This window comes from Acomys minous (assembly GCF_964271855.1).
Source record: "Acomys minous genome assembly, chromosome: 19".
NCBI classification, from domain to species: Eukaryota; Metazoa; Chordata; class Mammalia; order Rodentia; family Muridae; genus Acomys; species Acomys minous.
This window is the reverse complement of record NC_140499.1, coordinates 35,563,187-35,582,053: the sequence shown is the minus strand read 5'-3', so window position 1 is coordinate 35,582,053 and position 18,867 is coordinate 35,563,187. Positions and strand designations below refer to the sequence as shown.

General features: G+C 44.8%; 1 protein-coding gene across 1 annotated transcript in view; it reads left to right on the top strand.

Annotated features, from left to right (window-relative positions):
* Window positions 1–18,867, top strand: part of MINDY4B (MINDY family member 4B) — a gene marked incomplete at both ends in the record, with an annotated part of 34,702 nt that overhangs the window by 2,502 nt on the left and 13,333 nt on the right. The window contains 8 exons of the mRNA XM_084769187.1: window positions 2,241–2,328; window positions 7,919–8,038; window positions 8,710–8,801; window positions 10,786–10,951; window positions 11,579–11,644; window positions 14,984–15,054; window positions 17,117–17,189; window positions 17,833–17,994. Coding sequence (XP_084625313.1) covers window positions 2,241–2,328; window positions 7,919–8,038; window positions 8,710–8,801; window positions 10,786–10,951; window positions 11,579–11,644; window positions 14,984–15,054; window positions 17,117–17,189; window positions 17,833–17,994 — 838 coding nt within the window. The remainder of the gene's footprint in view (window positions 1–2,240; window positions 2,329–7,918; window positions 8,039–8,709; window positions 8,802–10,785; window positions 10,952–11,578; window positions 11,645–14,983; window positions 15,055–17,116; window positions 17,190–17,832; window positions 17,995–18,867) is intronic.

Below are 18,867 nucleotides of genomic sequence, written 5' to 3'. Positions count from 1 at the left end.
TCTTTTTACATTTTGCACTCTAGCTTTTGAGCCACACAATGTACTGTCTATTTTTAAAACACACACACACACACACACACACACACACACACACACACACACACACACACACACATTTTAAAAATAAAGAAAGCACTCACAGACATTTAAAAGCCTTGTGTTGGGCATGCAGGAGGGCACAAATCTGAAAGCTCCTCTCACCAGCCCTCACAGAGGCCAGGGGATCTCTCCCTGTATTCCCCAAGGCAGTCCTTTCCCTTTGGAAAGGCTGTAAACAAAAGATTCAAACCAGCGCAGTGGAAACAGAGTTGATGGCGTGTTAAGGAAGTCCCAAAAGTAGAGAGAATTGATTTTTCTTTTAAAAAATGAATTTGGATGTATTCCCATTATGTGGCCCAGATGCTAGTGTGTCCCCCAAATAACAGCAGCATTCCTTAAACACACCTTGGGACGTCTGCCGTGGAGCCCCAGGACTCTGAAGGAGCCTGTCCCAGGGAGGAGTCTTGGAGGCTTGACCAGTTCTAATCAGCATTTCAGCAGTGCAGCTGCCTGGCAAATTATCAGGCTCCGAGTGAAAACATACTCACCGAGTGTCTTTTGTGTGGCTCTGCTGCTCTTGATGCATGATGCTTTCTGACAGGAAACAGGCTGTCTCTTTGCTGGGAATCCCCTCAAGAAATGGGGGTTGGGTACAGCAAGCCTCCGACCAGCTCTATCCTCACCTTTCCTGTTTCTCACTGTTTGTTGCCTTTTGTCTCAGAGCTTTTGTTTTCCTTGACCTCTATGGCAAGCTTGGTGGATGGAAAGAGCTAACAGACCCTGATGAAACAGGAACAGGACCACTGGACTCTTATCCAGTTCTGTCCAACAGCCTTCCATCCCTTCAGTGTCAGATCCTCATCCTTTTCCACTTCCAGACCCTTCTCCCACACCCAGGCAGGAATGCATTCTGGTGACGGCTTATTAGCAACCAATAAACAAAACCCCTGATATAGCTGGGAAATTCCCTAGAAATCTCTTTCTCAAAAAGTGATTGCAAGAAATCAACATATCTGTCAGAGGGGCAGCTCGTGCGCTTTTGGTGTTAAGGAGGCAGACCCTGATGTACCAGCGTGTGGTCTTGTTCATAGACAGGCCTCAATAGCAGTTACGAATTCTCTGCTTCTGCACATCCCTCTGAGGCATCTTAGGACCCACCAGTGAGATCTGCTATGAGCCTCCCATCCTGCTTTCTGCCCATGAACTTGAACTGTAGGGTTTCTATAAAGAGGGACCCCACCACCACCACTGCCATCAATAGGGAAACCCTTACCTGTTGCACATATTTTTATTTTATTTTATTTGGTTTCTTATCCCTCTACCTCCCTTCCCCACTCCTTATCCCTCCTAATATCCCTTCCAACATCCCAACACTAGGTAGGGGAGAAAGATGGATAGTAGGGAAAGGGGGCAGAGTTCTCCTTGGCTGCTTCTGCCTATTTAAGGTCATCCTCATCAGGATAACTAGTAGGCCAACTAACCATCAAACAGCAAACTCAGCAGTAGGAGGAACAAGCAGCTTTCTTCCTCCTCTGACATCTCCTCAAAGAGTCTTTCTCTCTCTCCCTCTCTCTCTCTCTCCCTCTCTCTCTCTCTCTCTCTCTCTCCTCTCTCTCTCTCTCTCTCTCTCTCTCTCTCTCTCTCTCTCTCTCCATTCTCCTCCTTTCTTTCTGAGCTCTGGTGTACATATCTTCTCAGGGTCCTCAGAATCCCACTAACTGCAGTTCATGTAGAACACACACACACACACACACACACACACACACACACATACACCTAGCCTCATGAGGCAATTACCAGCTGTGGACAAACTAAAAGCCACCCTGAATCGCATACTTGGGATTAAAACAAAAACATAACTGTGCGTTTTAAGAAACCAAAAGTTCTACTACACTTACCCTGGCTTCTGCTGGGTTTAAACAATGGGGATCCCTAAAATGAGACTGGTAGGAGGGAAAGAAGTAAGTTGGGGGAGGGGGCGAGAATGCTCCTTTTCTTAGCTCCGTTCCCCACTGCCTTCCATCATAAATTATGCTGCCCCCCCATTGTATTATGGGTTGCCCACCAGAGATGACCACTCAGACACAGTTTATAGACAGCCGGACCACAGCCAGGTATCTGGGGAATCTAAGTGTGACCCCAAGTGTCCAGAGCACAAGGTTTTGAAGGCAAAACTCACATCCTGGCATCTTGCTTCTCAGCTGCAGGAGTGGGGTGAGGGGCTTCACAGAAGCAAGCTGTTTAGCAGAAGCTAAGAGTGCTCAGGGGGTTCTGAAGGAACAGGCTAAGGTAAGTGAGCTGGGGCATTGTGACCTTTGGCTCCTAGAATACAGCTGGGTAATTTTCCATCAAGGAGATCAGATTCTATTTAAACCTTAAAAGGCCTCAGCAAGAACACAAGATAGAGGAAGGCTTTTTTGTTGTTGTTGTTTTTGTTTTGTTTTGTTTTGCTTTATCTTGTCCTGTCACAATTGCTTTCCCAAGATCCCATGTGATTACTAGCTGCTGTGGTGACCCCACAGCGTGCAAACATGTTCATAAATAGTCCTGTGTTTGTAATAAAAATCCTCTCTCTCCTGGCTCCATGTCCACGAGTGTGACAATAAAAGTGATCTCATCCACACGAGAGCCACACATACATATTCAAACAGGTAAGGAAATCAAATGCAGTGGGGAGGGTGATTGAGCACCTGGTTGAATGTGTATGTTACAAATACCAGAAAAGTAGCAAATAAAGATAGAATCACTATAAACTGCGCTTTATCATGTTGCATAATAATGTTACAGTCATCTTTTCCACCCACTTGTCTAGTTCCCAGGCAGCACAACATACAAATATCATTTAAGTGTGTATCAGATTAATTTTATCGCAAATTATATCTGATATGAAAATGAACATTATGCACATAAGAGAGGCCCCCTTTGTTACACTGGCTTGGGAGGGAGGGGCTCCAGCTCTCTGCTTCAGAGTACCCCAGAGGTGCAACTAAAGTTAGGGGTGGCAGCTAGCAACAGCAACAGGAAGTCTGGATGAGCTTGCAGATCATTTCAAATTGAATTTGAAGCCTAAGACTTCTTAGTCTTAATTTATACATGGCTCCTCCTCCCTTCTTGTTGGTCTCTGGAAGTCTCCCATCTGTGTCAGGACTTTCTTTCCATTGCACACCAACAGGCAGGGTTTCTGCAAAGATGGTGACAGTCTGCATTTTCTCAGCACTCACGGTTCCCTAAGTCCCTTTTCATTCTTCTCCCTCAACAACCAGCATGATATGGAATGAGAGCAGCTGCCCCACTTCCTCAATACGGAAATAAGAACGGTTCCATGGTCAACGAGGTCAGCTGGTTGGAGCTCTCAGTCCTTGGGTTGGAAGCTGTTAATCCCACAGATTTAGAGAGAAAGATAACTGACCCAAATCATGGCCAAATTAATTAAAGCAAGAAATTAATTGAAGCAAGCTTTTTTTTTTTTTTTTAATTTATGTACCCAAGTGATCTCTTTTTGAAGACAGGGTTTAAGAGAACAGCATTGGACACGGGGAAGATAAGAGATTTTACAGTCCAGGAGCAGGGGTTTTCCTGGACTTTCAAATGAGAGATTTGGCAGACAGATAGGTGGAGTTACAGAAGCAGAAACTAAGCATTGCAAGTTGTTCCCGGCAACCTCCTAAAACAAAGACATTGTTACAAGGTAGTCAGAACAAGGTAGTCATAACAACAAGTTGTCATAATAACCTTTTGAAAGAAAGACATGACTGCTATTCCTGGAACAGGCAGTACAGAACCATTTGTAGTTAAGGTCACAGGTGGAGCAGAGCTCAATCCTTGAGAAACAGAGGTTTAATCAAAAAACAGGAATGGACCTAGTTTGTCTTTACTATAAGATGGCTTGCAGGGGGTGTCAAGACAGTTTTTGTGTGTGTGTGTGTGTGTGTGTGTGTGTGTGTGTGTGTGTGTGTGTGTGTAGCCTTGGCTGTCCTGGACTTGCTTTTTAGACCAGGCCCGCCTTGTTGCCCTCAGAGTGCTGGGATTAGAGGATTATATACCTGCCTATAAGATGGCTTTTAAGCCTAATACAGAGGCAGGCTTATTAAAATCCTTCTTCTGGGCTTTTCAAACTCTGTGGCTGGGGAACCACTTCTCATTAGTTTGTCATGCTTCTTCTGCACGTGCTGTGGGCCAATGGCCTCTTAGCAACAGTATGTCCTTGTCTTGTATCCCCCAAAGCAGATTTTTATCTCCAGCCACTGGGCGTGTTTGCTGCTTTTCCTTGCCATACCCTTGCCCTGGCCCCCAGCTCAGAGAGTTTTTCTCCTACTCATCTCTGGCTCCTAAGGAAATGCATATACTTGTAATCTTTATAAAGATAAACTTTTCTTGAAGATTGGCACATAGGTGGACAGGAAATCAACTCCAGCTGTGAAGCCAGTCCCCTGGCTGGCATGGGGAAAAACATGTTACATCCTTCTAAATGTCCTTCTGCAACCCCAGGGGAACCTGCTCTGTGCAAAGCTAGGAAAAGGATGTATCATGGCTCTGGACCAGCTGGGCTCCAGAGCCTGTTCGTTCCTGCTCTGTAACTGGCTTTAAAGCCCTCTGGGATCGGGCCACAGGTGCCCTCCGTTCTCACTGTTCATCCTTTGTGCCACCCTGATCTTCCTTTCCAGTTTCTCACTAGTCCATCCCAAGGCACCCTGGACATGAGCCTGCCCTCCTCTCCATTCAGACTGTCTCAGAGTGTGGATGAGTGTCTCTGCTCCCGGGGATGTGGCATTAAAGAACATACTATGGAGCTGTTATCTTGGAGGAAGTTGTCCCTTTCTCCAGTCTGGCAGGCTAGGGGATAGACCAGCAAAAGACAGTACACTGCCATACCTCTCTCGATTCAACTTTTATTTTATTTAGAAGATGACATTTGGCAAGTGATTTTGCTTTCACTGGAGGAAGTGCTAAAAAGGGGGGGGGGCATATTAGAGGAGTGGGGTGCGAGCTCTTTGTTTCTGCTAGCTTGTTCACTGCAAATGCCTCCCTTCTCAGCCTTCAGTCCCTCAGTCCAGATAAAAGGAGGGTGGCAAGCATCTTGCTTTCTCTTATTAAGTTTGGCTCATAGCATCAGAGAGTTCCATTCTATCATGGTCGGGACCTAATGACAGAGCAAAACAGTCAGGAAATAAGGACCATAATAAAATACTGTGATGGAAGCAGCTCAAGGAGAAGGGGTTTAGCTCTGCTTACAAGAGTGCAGTGTGTTATGATGGGGAAGTCAAAACATCAGGAGCTTGAAGCAGCTCCTGGGAGGCAGTGACATGAATGCTGTAGTCAGCTCACTGTCTCCTCTGTATACAGTTCAAGACCCAGACACTTTCAGTGCGTATTTTTCCCTCATTTGACCTAATCTATACAATCTCTTCTCATCTCTCACAGGTGTGCCAGGAGGCTTGCCTTCCAGGTATTTTCAGATCCTGGCAAGTTGACATGTACCCTTAACCATCACAGAAACGGTGCCTACTCCCAAAATTAAATTAATATAGTAGGGGCTGGAAAGATGGCTCAGAGGTTAAGAGCACTGGCTGTTCTTCCAAAGGTCATGACTTCAATTCCCAGAAACCACATGGTGGCTCACAACCATCTATAATGAGATCTGGTGCCCTCTTCTGGCCTCCTGGCTCACATGCCGTCAGAATACTGTATAAATAATAAATAAATATATTTTAAAATTTAATTTTATTAATTTATTCAGATTGCAACTCAATTGTTATCCCATCACTTGTATCCTCCCATTCCTCCCTTCCTCCTGCTTTCACTCTATTCTCCTCCCCTAGGTCTAAGACAGAGGAGGCCCTCCTCCCCCACTATATGGTCATAGGCTATCAAGTCTCATTTTGGTAGCCTGCTTATTCTTTCTTTGAGTGCCATTAGGCCTCCCCACCAAGGGGAGGTGGCCAAATATGGAGCACCAGAGTTCATGTCAGAGTCAGTCCCTGCTCTCCACAAAACTGGAGAAAGTCCTGTCCATAGGGGTTTGATGTTTACTATTGTATTGTCCTTGGTTAGTGCAATAGTTTGAGCAGAAACCCCTGGGCCCTGATCTACCCATCACGATGTTCTTCTTGTAGGTTTCTAGGACCCTCTGGGTCATTCTATTTCCCCATCTCCTATATATCTCTTACCTAGAGTCTCAGTAGGATATCCTTACCTCTATCCCAATTTCCTGATAAATGAAGACTTTTGTGGGATGTGCCTTTTGGGCTAGTGCCCAATTATAAGTGAGTATATACCATGTTAGTCTTTCTGCTTCTGAGTTAACTCACTCATTATGATCATTTCTAGTCCCATCCATTTGTCCACAAATTTTGGGATTTCCTTGTTTTTAATAGCTGAGTAGTATTCCATAGTGTATATGTACCACAGTTTCTTTATCCATTCTTTAACTGAGGGACATTTAGGCTGTTTCCAGGTCCTGGCTATTATGAATAAGGCTGCTATGAACATGGTTGAGCATATGTCCTTGTTATGTGGTGGAGCATTTTCTGGGTATGTTCCAAGGAGAGGAATAGCTGGGTCTTGAGGAAGCCCTATTCCCAGTTTTCTGAGAAAGTGCTAGGTAGATTTCCAAAATGGTTGTACAAGTTTGCATTCCCACCAGCAATGAAGATGATAATGGAGGAAATGAATAAATAAATAAATCTTAAAAAATAAAGAGCCAGGCATGGTAGCACATACCTTAAAAACTTAATATTTTAAATGAAAAATGCTTGGCCCCATGCTTGGGTACACATAAGATGTTCAACACATGCATTTACCAGCCTGGTTAAAATCCAAACTCTGCCATAAAGCCTGAGTAATTCAATTAGAATATTCTTTCCTTCCTTTTTTATTTCATGGCACTTTTACCATCCTATGGCATGCTACATATGGTAGCTTGCATAGTTTGAAGATATTAGACTTCTAATGTAGCTAAATCCTATGCTGTGCTAAGTATATGCTATGCTATGACTAATAAGGTTTCTGACTATGAATGGTGCAGGTTGATTTTTATTAGTAGTATGACTCAACTTAGAATCACCTAAGAGACTGAGACACACATTGAAATATGGCCGTGAGGGCTTTCCCAGAGGATTTGTTGTGGGGAAAGCCCTGTCCTGAACGTGAGTGGCATTACCACATGTGCTGGGGGTCCTGACAGAGTAAGAGGGGAAATAGGAAATTATCCAAGCTCCAACATTCTCCTGTTTATACTTCCTCACTGTTCTACTCTGTCATGTATTTCCCCCCACAAAAATAAGATTCAACCTTCTGAAACCATAAGCCAAAGAACAGTTTGTCACAATGACAATAAAATCAACCCCCCTCCATTTATGTTTCATGGACTTGGTTTAATAAAAGATTGCTTGCTTGTTCTCTCTCTCTCCTAGAAAGTCCCTCACAGATCTTAGTGTGCTATAAAGTATCCAGGGAAATATCCAAGATGCTTGGTGATATGGTTGAAATCACTTACTATTGTACTGAGGATAGAAATTCAGGGTCCTGTCTGTTTCCTCTCCTCCCCTGGATCAAGAGAAAAATCTCAACTATCTTTGAGTCACAGATATTAGGGTGAGAGGCACAAGAACAGAGCAGATGCGTGTGTTGGAGCTGGCTGATGGGGGGACAAGACACAGAGACACAACCAGACACACTAGATGTTCAGGTCAGTGTTGGAAGAGAGCCTGATGTGAAGGCTCTGGCCAGGGCTTTATACAGGGAGAACTGGACCTCAAGTCTGAGGCAAATCTGAACATAGATGTAAGGCAGGATGGTTTCCGCAAGACGGGTGTGGCCAGGACGTGTTCTCTTTGGCTGGATCACTTATTTCCCTGTTCTTTTTCACCTGCCTTTTCAGATGCTGCAAAGAAGCCTCTTTGGAAACACTAACCAAGTCCTCAGCAGTGACTGGAGAAAGGCACACTTCAAGTTTCACGATCCCTTCTCTGACCTGGCCTTTGCTTTACAAGTAGAAAAGGTGACGGCTGGCTCAGTCATTTCCAGTTCCTAACCCAATGCTGACCTGTGCTTCTTGGTGGATGCATGGGCCAATCAAATGTAGAAATGAATACGTAAGCTACAAATGATTAAAAAAAGACTTCTTAAAGTTACCAAAAATGGTTTAGGTTCTAACAAAGCCTGCAGGCCTTAATTCCTCCAACACTTATCAGTTCTCACCACGTTGCCTCTCTCCAAGTCTCAAGCCTCGCATAAAGCTTCCCGAAGGAAATCTAGAAAAATCTAGAATGTCAGTAACATGTCAGAAATCACTAGTCACACCTACATTTCAGGAGCTAGCCAACTGGCTTCTTGCCTCCTTCTGAAGTAAAAGTGTGGTGTGGAGCACACAGGAGGGAGAGGACCTTGATCCCCAGGCACCAGGCTGAGGGCACCACAGAAAACAGTCACTGTGGCGTCTAGCTTGGTGATGGCTCTCAGACATAGCCCACAGAAGGTGACACACAAGAGTAGGGTCCCTTCGCTAAGCCCCAGGAGACACCAGGAAGGGAAGGCTGCAGAGAAGCATAGACAACAACAGCGTCCGGTTCCAAGACTTTCTTACTTCTATAATGCTGGCCCTGGGTTCCACTGGGATCCAAAGCCCCGTGCCAGCCTTCCTACCTCACTGTTCTTTTTTACCCACATCAGGGAGGCACCCAGAGCATTCAGATGGCTGTGCAAGGATCAATCATCAAATACTTACTGTTTACTAAGGAGGGAAAAGGCTGCAGCCTTCACAGGTAAGAGGATTGTGGGTAGCACTTAAGAGTGGCCTAAGGACCTAGAATCTTTATATGCTAAACAGTCACAATGGAATTCTCAGGTTGCTTTATTCAGGAAGGATGTTTGCCATTAAGACAGAAATGGCAAAAACAAAAACAAAACAAAACCAAAAGGACAGAAATGGCTCAGAGGGCCTGGGTTACCTGGGAAGGGCTCTCCTGACGTCACATTCAGTGTTCACATGCAGAATGAGCTTGGCAAACTCTGTGTTCTACTGCAGACAACCTGCCATGTAAAGTGAAACACCGGGCTCCAGGGACGCTCCTTGTCCATATTCTATGGCAAGATCCAATCTAACATCTCTAAAGAGACTCAAGCAGTCTGTCAGATGAAAAATCGGACAGACGAGGAATCCATCTTCCTACTTAACCTGCTGACACGGGACGCTGTTCTGTACTTGCCCTTTTGTTAAATTATCAGCTCAACCGTTATTTAGTTAATCTTAGAAACTAACAAACCTCTCTCGTCATCCCTGTGTTAGATAGTAAAGGAATAAAAATGAGCAAAAGGAAGATGCCTATCCTCCATCAAGGCAGCTTATCACCCCAAACTGGAGACGATGGAATACAGTCTAAGACTGTGAATAGCCACGATGAGCAGAAGCAGAGTGCAGGATGTAAATTCCTTATGCAAGTGATTTACTAGGGGAGTTCCCTCGGGAGACATCTGTCAGAGGGCAAGGAAGAACAAGGAAGTCACCTAAGGAGGGCAATGGTCCCCAGACACATCAGTGAGATTGGGGGAGAAACCAGGGAACACATTTTGCTCTTCAGTGTGTCCCATGTTCAATTAAGAGGCAGGGCTTCTATATCTCCCACCCCAGCCGGTCACTGGCGATGGGTCATCCAAAGGGAAAGTACATCATTTGTAGTCACTTCTGGGCAAAGTGACTCAAACCCATTAGAAAAGTGGAAAAGTTGGAGTCACAAGGAGCAGGACCCAAAGTAGATGGAAGGAAAACATGCAGGAGCGATCTGAAACAAAGTGCAGACGCACACACATGCAGCCTAGAGAGTGGCCTGGGATAAAGTAAAGCATTGAATAAATATAAACAAGTCTTTGCTCTGGGACCCCTGCTCCATGTAGCTTTCCTGAACCATCTTTGTTACAATTGTCTTTGTCCTTCTGTCTGTTCTCGAGCTTTGCAGTTATTCCATCCCATCAAAGAGCTAGATAAACTATATAAATAACGGGTAGCCTTGTTCAGCATTTCCTTGTGAGATGCACATGGTAAATTTAAAGGCAAAAAGTAAGCAGAGGAAAGACTGTTCCCACTTCCCAGAGAAGTTGGAGGCCCTAAGATAGCCTGAGTGCAGACCAGAGATCTTTCCTGTTAAAGTTGAGGGTCCAGAGCCTAACCCTCTGTGTCTTACTCTCCTCATGTCTGAAAAGGGAACACCTCTACTACTGCCACATGGCACTTTTGTGGATTAAACAGTGTGATATGTGCAAAGCACTGGGCGCCGTGAGTGATGACAAAGTGGGGAGCTGCGGTTACCTCTTTAAGATGTGACCAGGTGGAAAAGGAGGTTGTGAAAATGGAAGGTATATGTGCCTGAGGGAAAGGCATGGGGTTAAAATGTGCAAGGGGGGTTCTCGGGGATCCCTCTGGGAAGAAGTTTTGCAAAGCAGACATCCAGGAGACGAGACTGGATGGATTATCTGGGATTGCACCGGAAGAAATGACTGTGTTAGCTGGCCACAAGTTCAGGGCGACCCATTTTGGAGTTCAGAGACAGAGGGCAAGAGAGTGCACAGGATAGGCTGATGTTGCTGAGAGAAATAAAATGCAGTTATGATCCATGCAGAAAGAACAGCCTGTCCTGCAGCACCCTCACATTGCAGGCTGAGAAGGAAACCTGTAGGCTATCCTCCACACCCAGAGAAGGGCAGAACCATCACAGGCCAGGTTGCTCATTTCCCTCCCTGCCTGCCTTGCAGCTTATGTAACCTGAGCCAGCGTGAGCAGGAGCAGGCTCTAGCTGCAGCGCTGGCTGGCATCCTATGGGCCGCAGGAGCAGCTCAGAAAGCCGTCCTCTGTTTTGTCACCAAAGACCTCCGTAGCACTTCGACTCTTGACTACTCCAGTGACAATTTCATTGAGAGGGTAGGTGCACTCCAGCTATTGTGTTTGCTGAAGAGCCAGTGACGCCTGAGTGTGCTCATGGTCACGGGAGCACAGCCCCCACCGATGACCTGACTTAGCCACAAGTATCTTCAGAGGATGCACCAAGGTTTGGAAGTGACCAGAACAGCTGAAATGGCTAATTTCTCCTAATGTTCATTTTAATCAAGAGTATTCTGCATCTGGGTTGGTGATAGGCTTCAGGGTATCTTAGTAGTATCATGTACTACTAAGCCCTGGGTTTGCTATGCTTCACCAAAAAAAAAAAAAAAAAAAAAGGAAAATCCACATCGCAAATCATCATTAACTATATTTCTCGATCTGTTACCATATAGTTAAGCTCTATTAGGAAAAAAATCTGCTTATGGTCTTGGTATTGGAGATATTGCCGTGACTTAAAATTGAGGGTTGTAACAGGGATGCTGCTACCACTTGACTTCATAATGAATATTTTATGTGGCTTTGTGTTGGATGTCAGTTTTTAGCAATGTGATTTTTGTAATGAACCAAAAAAAAACCCCTCCTTTTAGGTAATAACCATGGAATGCTATATCTTAGAGGTGCCTTTCATCATCCTTTTCATTTTTATCTTCAATTCCCCATCTCTAGCTCCAGCTGTTTGAATTTTCAGAGAGAGGAGCCACTGAGAAATTCATCTATGATCATTTACAATGTGTAAGTGTTTAAACGCTGGGATAATTCCTTCATGTGGAACTGAGCTTACAGAGATCTTCATTCTTTTATAAAGTGTATTCCTAATGGTGCTTGTTAAGAAAACCAGGTCATTTTTGAAGGCTAAGGAAGGGCAGAACAAGAGACAGAGGAGCCTGCCTCTCCCTCCTCATAGCCTAGAAAGAGGCCGGATCACACAGAGGCCACTCATGGATGCCTCCTTTCTTCAGCTAATCAATGCCAGAGAATAGCACCTCTAAGACGGTACAGCAGGATTTCTTTTGAGGGGAGAAAAATGTTAAGGCAGGCTTACCTCACCTAATGAATAACAAACAGAAATGGAGGAAAACTCAGCTGTCTACAAGATGGGTCACACTGACTTCAAGTAAGTGACTTATGGCTTTGCAAAGGCAGCGTCCTTTCACCTCATCTAATGACACCTTCCACGGGATATGCACTGTCCTTCTGCTCCACTCTGGGTAAGGAGGGGGCAAAGTAGTGGATAATCAGGGTAGAGCAGGAAAAGGTGTTTTTTTAAAAAAAGACTCTTCTATAGAGGAAAAGAAAATGAATCATGATTTTCTGAAGAATTAGAAAACTACCATGGAAGCAGAGGATAATTAGCAGCTAACCGTGAAGCGCTCATAAGCTGCAGAGTGCATGTGTGGAAGTTTGCTTTATAAAACTCATTGCGAAGGCAATAGGGCAGAGGACTTACACACAATTAGACAACCTTGGTTAAACTAATGTGGAAACAGTGTTTCCACCAGAGCATCAAAGGTGAGGCTGCAAACACGTGTCCCAGTCAAAAACTAAGTAAGAATTGGGCAGACGAGAGTAGAAAATGCCATAGGCCCATGAGGACTATGCATTGCTGGTACATAGGCATGAGTGCCACCTGAGTCACGCCAAGCCAAGCTGGCTGTGTACTGCAGCCCCACTAATGGGGAACAGGTACCATATCTTGAGTGAGGGGGAGCCATCTCCTAAGGTGAGGCTGCACATTGTAATCAACAGACCTTAATCAAGTCCCACTTACTATCAATTGCATTTGTCCCCAAACCCATTTTATTTAGAGAGAGATTTCAGCATAGAGACTTGGGGGCTACTTGTGGGCAGGAGGACCACTGTTGTCAGTTGAACTAGCCCCTACCAAGTGAATGCTAAGGTCCTAGGTGCATGTATGCATGTGCGTGCACGCATGCGCGCGCGCGCACGCTCGCACACACAAACACACACACACACACACACACACACACACACACACACACACACACACACACACACACACACACTCCTGTGCCCTGCAAGCATGTGGATTGAAGTTCCTAGGAATGTGACCTTTTTTGGACATGAGTTTTTCAAGGCTGGACCAGGGCGAGCGGCGATCCAATGGTTGGTATTTGGTGAGAGGGAAAATTTGCAAACTGCTTCATGGGATGAGTTCCGTGAGAAATAGGTAAGGCAGAGAAAGGTCTGAGCAATGGGCCTGCAAGGCAACAAATGCCAGTATGAAGATTCAGGAAGGGCGCTTGGTCAGGGCCTTCATAGAAAGCACTGCCCTGCCTGAACCTTGATTCCAAACGTCGACTCCTCAGAACTATTAGGCTACGGATTCCTATTATTTTAAGACATACAGTTTTGTGAAGTAGTGTGACAGAAACCTTGGGAAATCAGTACACTGCCTCACACGAGCTGAGCACAAGCCTGCGTAGTGTTACCACTCTTCATATCTGAATCCACACGTGCCAAAAAATAGTCAGAAAATTTCACGTCAGGATCATGGGATCTGAATTTGTCCCAGAAAGATGGTGACACTGATCTCACATTCTTTTACGTCTTCGGTTAAATGGCAGGCTGCCTCCGCCATGGGAGAAACTGTGAGAGGATGGAGGAGTCACAGCTGAGAAAAGAGATATGCAGGTGTGACTCAAGGTCTTGAAATGGGGGGGGGGGTGACTCCGGATTGCACTGGTAGAGCTGATTAACCATAGTGTCCATTACAAATGGAGAAGTGGGGTGCAGCGGGGGTAGCAAAGCTAAAGAGGTGTAAGGATAGAGGAAAAAAACCAGGTAGTGGGTCATGAATAAGAGACGAGGACAGAGTTCAAGTTGGAAAAAGCTGATCTCCATTAGAACCCAGACTGTCACTTCAGTTGTGTCCCTTGAAACCCATGCTGAGCTTGAAACTCTAAACAGTAACTCAATGTTGTTTTCAGCCACGAAGTTTGTGGTATTGTTGTAGCAGCAATTAGGTAACTAATACACACCAGATGTCCAGTTAGCCTAGCCGCAGGCCCCACCCTGCCCGTTTCTCTTACACCCTGAAGAACACTGGTTTGCATTCCTGTCTGCCTCCTAAGCCACTAGAGCCTGTTCTCAGGCCAGGAGGTTCTGTACTCTACCAGATCACAGATGGACGAATAGGCACACTCATCCACGAAGAAATATAAATGTGTCCTGATAAAAGCCTTTCTGTTGCCATACCTTCAGACGAAGCTTTATCCCTGGACACCTGGAAAGCCAGCAAAGGGGCTACTTTGCAGTAAGAAGAATACTGACAGTAAGCTAAGGCTAGCCCCTGAGAGGCTTGGATTTGATCAGACATTTTGGATATGATCCACGGGGTCACAAATTACCTTTTGAAAGTTCTAAGCAGAACAGCTTTAAGGAGGGACAGTTTCTGTGGATCCAAAATGTTCCAAGAACCAAGATAATTATACCATTATATTATACAATTATAATAATACCATAATTAATTATTTCATTTGACCTTTGCAATAAATCCCAGGGAGAAAACAAGGTAATAATTGCTGAAAGTGTCAGATAAAACTAAAGAAGCTGCTGGATAAAACCAGCACAAAAAAACCAAAGCTGTTTCTGCCAGTCTCCTGCAACTTCTGAGTTAATAGGGTGACTAGAAAAGGCGGGGCCCGGAAGACAGCTCAGTGTAGCACCAAGGTTCATGCTAGGGGACAAACTGTACATCTTAGCTGTGATTCAAAGAGAATCACTAGATAGAAGTAGAAGAAAGAAAGGCTAAGTTGAATCCCCAGTGAATGCTGGCCCTTTGGTGAATGCTGGCCCTTTGGTGAATGCTGGCCCTTTGGTGCTCTTCAAGTGGGGAAGGAGGTGATGGAGAGAGATGATGATGACTCAGCAAAGAAGAGAGACTCCACAACTCCAGTGATGAGGAAGGAGCAGGGCTTTTCTTAGAGCTAAGATCTTGAAGTCATGCCCACACATGTGCCCTCTATCTGAAGCGTTTTTAAGCAAAATTGTCTGTCTCGGTTTTTGTTTTTGTTTGTTTTTTTGTTTTTGTTTTTGTTTTTGTTTTTATAGTTCATGGGGGAAGGAAGCCACGGTGTCATCCTCTTCCTCTACAGCCTGGTGCTCTCCAGAACATTTGAGAGGTAAATGTCACAAATGTCCACATAGGCACTGCTTACAGGATTGGGATCACATAGATGTGAGCTCTTGGGTAGTAAAATATTCTCATCCCATATTTTATCCGACGCTTATCTGTCAACATGTCTTTTTCCTTGGTTGATTTGTCCATATGAATAGGCAAGGTGTCTTTTGTCAAGTATTTTTGTGAATATTTTATTATCTACAAAAAATGTACCCCCAGATGTCTAATTTTTGTCTGTGCTATGCAAAGCTCTATGCTTGGCATCGTGGGAAGTATGAAGGGAAGATGAGGCATTGATCCTCTGTGGGTTCCACTCTGGGAAAGATAACAGATAAATCCAGAAATATTGGGCAAAACCCAATATTGAGCAGTACCTGACATCTCAAAGTGGTGTAAAAATAATGACTCTTGGTGGATTCTAGAGAAGGAGTGGTCCTACATTAAGCACAGAAAGATTCATGGAAGAGATAGGCTTTTTTGTGTGTGTGTGCTCTAAAATAAACACACAATGTTGAGGGTCTGACAAGGTGTAGGGGCTCCTAGGAGAGAAGACTACAAGAACTGAACCAGTGCTACTGAAATTTGTCTTCTATGACTCACACTTGTATAGGCTATGCTATTATTTGGTTAGTAAGTTTATTTAAATAAACATGTATTTAAGTGTAGAGCAATTTCTAAACACTAATATTTAAATTCTTGCTACGGTATTTGCTACGATAGAGATATAGTAGTCATGCCTGCACAGGCCTGTAAGCCCAGCCATTCAGGAGGCTAAGTCACGGAGGTCACAAATTCAAGGTCTGCCTAGGTTACAGGGTGAGTTTAAGGCCAGGCTTGGCAACTTAGTATGATTCTAGCTCAAAATAAGGAGTGAAGTGGGAGCTAGCAAGCTGGCAAGAAGGGTCAACTGGCGAAAGGTACTTGTCACCAAGTCTTCAGACCTGAGTTTGAGGCACAGAACCCACAGTGTGAGAGACAATATGTCCCCCACAAGTTGTCCTCTGACTCTTATAGATGTGTCACGATTTTATCAATATAAGACTAGGGGTATAGACCAGCAATGGAACACTTGACTGGCATGTATGAGGCCTAAGGTTCAACCCCAAGTATAACAACCAAAACCAGGTATTTAATAATACGTCTCTATAAGCTCTGTTTGCATGGGGGCTGGTGGCATGCATGTGCGTGCACGTTGAGGTTAGAACTACACAGGGCCTTATGATCACTAGGCAAGCACTTTTCCTGAGCTACAACACCTAGTTCTTTAAATACTGTTTCATTTTTATGTTTTGAGGAATGTTCTGGCTAATTTGTCCAGGCTGACCTCACATGTGCCATCCTTCTGCCTCAGCCTCCCTCATAGGTGGGACTTAGCACAGACTGTGCCACCAAGCTTAGCTACTGTTAAAATTTCAAATGCTCAAATCTATTCCACTGTCTCTTGTGCTGTACTTTGAAGAGCACTGTCCCCGGCCACACGATCTCACCAAATCTTTAGGCATCTGTCGTTTACAGAGGGCATGCCCTTCCGCCTCACGAATAAATCAACACAAGAATGCATGCTGTTTCCTTCTCAGCACTTACGCTTCAGGGTTGACAGTAAGTGTCACCTTGGCCTCCTTATACCATCAAGGGTAGGAGCTTCTGCTCTCTGATCTTTAAGCTAAGAATGAAGTTGCAGCCACTCAGGTTTCCACTTGATAAGTTTGTTCAGACCTGCTTTAAGCCAACACTCTTCCGGCGCGGTCATGCGTCACCACGGTCAGCCAAACATCTGTCATGGGGTAAGCGGTCTCTCTAGCGAGCCCAGCATCCATCTAGAGCACACACAGGGCTTCTGTGGCCTTCTACTGCATGTCTGTGTGTTTATCCCCCTTCCTTACTGCTTGTTCCTTCCTTCACCATCCAAAGCATCACTCCCCCCCCACCCCTGCATAGGTCCTAGTCCTATGAGACGTAGAAGCATTGAAGGGCACGTGCAGGGGACGGTGGCCTTGTTACTGCTGTATCCCGATAGGACCACGGTTTCTGGCCAGATGCTGATGGCTCCCTTCATCCTTCAGGCTTCAGAGGGACCTGGATGCCAGCACCACTCATCTCTTGCAGCCTCAGGCTGGAAGCGTCTTGTGCAGGCAGGTAGGTGGGAAGACTACATTTTTTTTTTTTTTTGGAGACACTGAATCGGGCTTGGTTTCTAAGGAAGTCCATTCTCTCCTCGAGCAAAACCTAACCATGCCGTCTTCGAAAGATGAAGTACTGCTGCCAGTCCCTAGCTTCTGGCTTCCACAGTCCTTCCTAGATCACCCACAGAAGCCAGAGATCTCGGAAACAGAATTTTGACAAGACTCCCTGGTATCTGACAGAATCAAGTGGCATAAAACACTTTGGCCTCATGCTTCCTGACTTATAAACACTGGAAACCTTTAAAACAAATAAAGTCAGTGAGCTGTGGGGGGATGAGTCCTAGGGCCAGACTCAAGGAAGGTCAAGGAAACTATTGGTCACTCTACCAATTGCATAGTGCACACAGGCCTTTCCAGAATTGTGTTTGTATAGCTGCATTCTTTTCCAGTGTTTTTTTTTTTAATGGGCATTTGATGTGATTTTTTTCCCTTTTGTGCTGAGGGTTGAATGTAGGCCCTTAGGCCTGATAGACAAGCACTCTATCACTGAACAGCACCCCGGACCATTTCTGTAATAGTTTTGTTTTTTTTAAAAAAAAAAAAAGTCTTCATTTCATTGCTACCCAATGTAAATATTAACAAAATGTTCAATCTAGGCCGTTATAAACATGATTTTGACTGGGAGAGCAAGTCCAAATGTCTTCAATGGCTATGAGAAAGGGCCGGATGAGGAAACCTTACATGGCATCTTGACTCGCAGTGATGTTGGCTACTTGCAGTGGAGTAAAGAGACTTCTGGGGGTGACCGACTCTCACAGGTTAGTGTGTTCTGACTCTTAACTCTAGAACCAGAATGCAAGTATTTTGCCATCTTTAAAAGTTTTGATATCAATTCAAACCTGAGTGTCTTTTTCCTTTTGGTGCCTTTGGAATATATACCCACTCCTGCCTCTCTCTCTCTCTCTCTCTCTCTCCCTCTCTCTTTCTCCCTCTCTCTCTCTCTCTCTCTCTCTCTCTCTCTCTCTCTCTCTCTCTCTCACACACACACACAGCGTCTAAATGGAAATATCCATGACTATGCTCTTCGTACTGCATTTCATGTTGCAATGCCTACAAAGTACATATAAAATGAGAAACACGTGTGAAAACACTTTACTGAAAGACAGTATTTGAAGTACACAGATGCATGGAAGTTTCCTTTTCTACCCAGGCAGCCACAGCCTCCTTCTCTGAAATACTGCCAGCTAATGGCTGTGCCCCCAATTCTTTATTTATGCAAATGGGCATGTATATTTTTCCAATTGATGAATATTAAAAAAAATACTAGAATGGGGACCCCAGTTATAATATGTCTGTGACAAACATCTTCACCTCAGGGCATATACAACCTCTGATACCAGAAAGCAAACAGTGCACAAGCACAGGTGAAAGGGCAAATGGTTTTCCCAAACCATAATCCAAAGCATTTTAGGCCTTTTCATCCTGACACTTGGGAGAGGTGAGGCCACTTCTGTGGAAAGCAGCACTTGTCTGGAATAATCTTGATACCCAGAAGGCAGTTCCTTATACTGAAGGCTCCCTTGCCCATCCTTCCTAACCCTGGTGGCAAGCAAAGACCGTGCTTGGCACCTATCCTGCCTGCCAGTTCTCCTGTTCCTGCTACAGACACCCTTCATGTGCACAGGATTTCT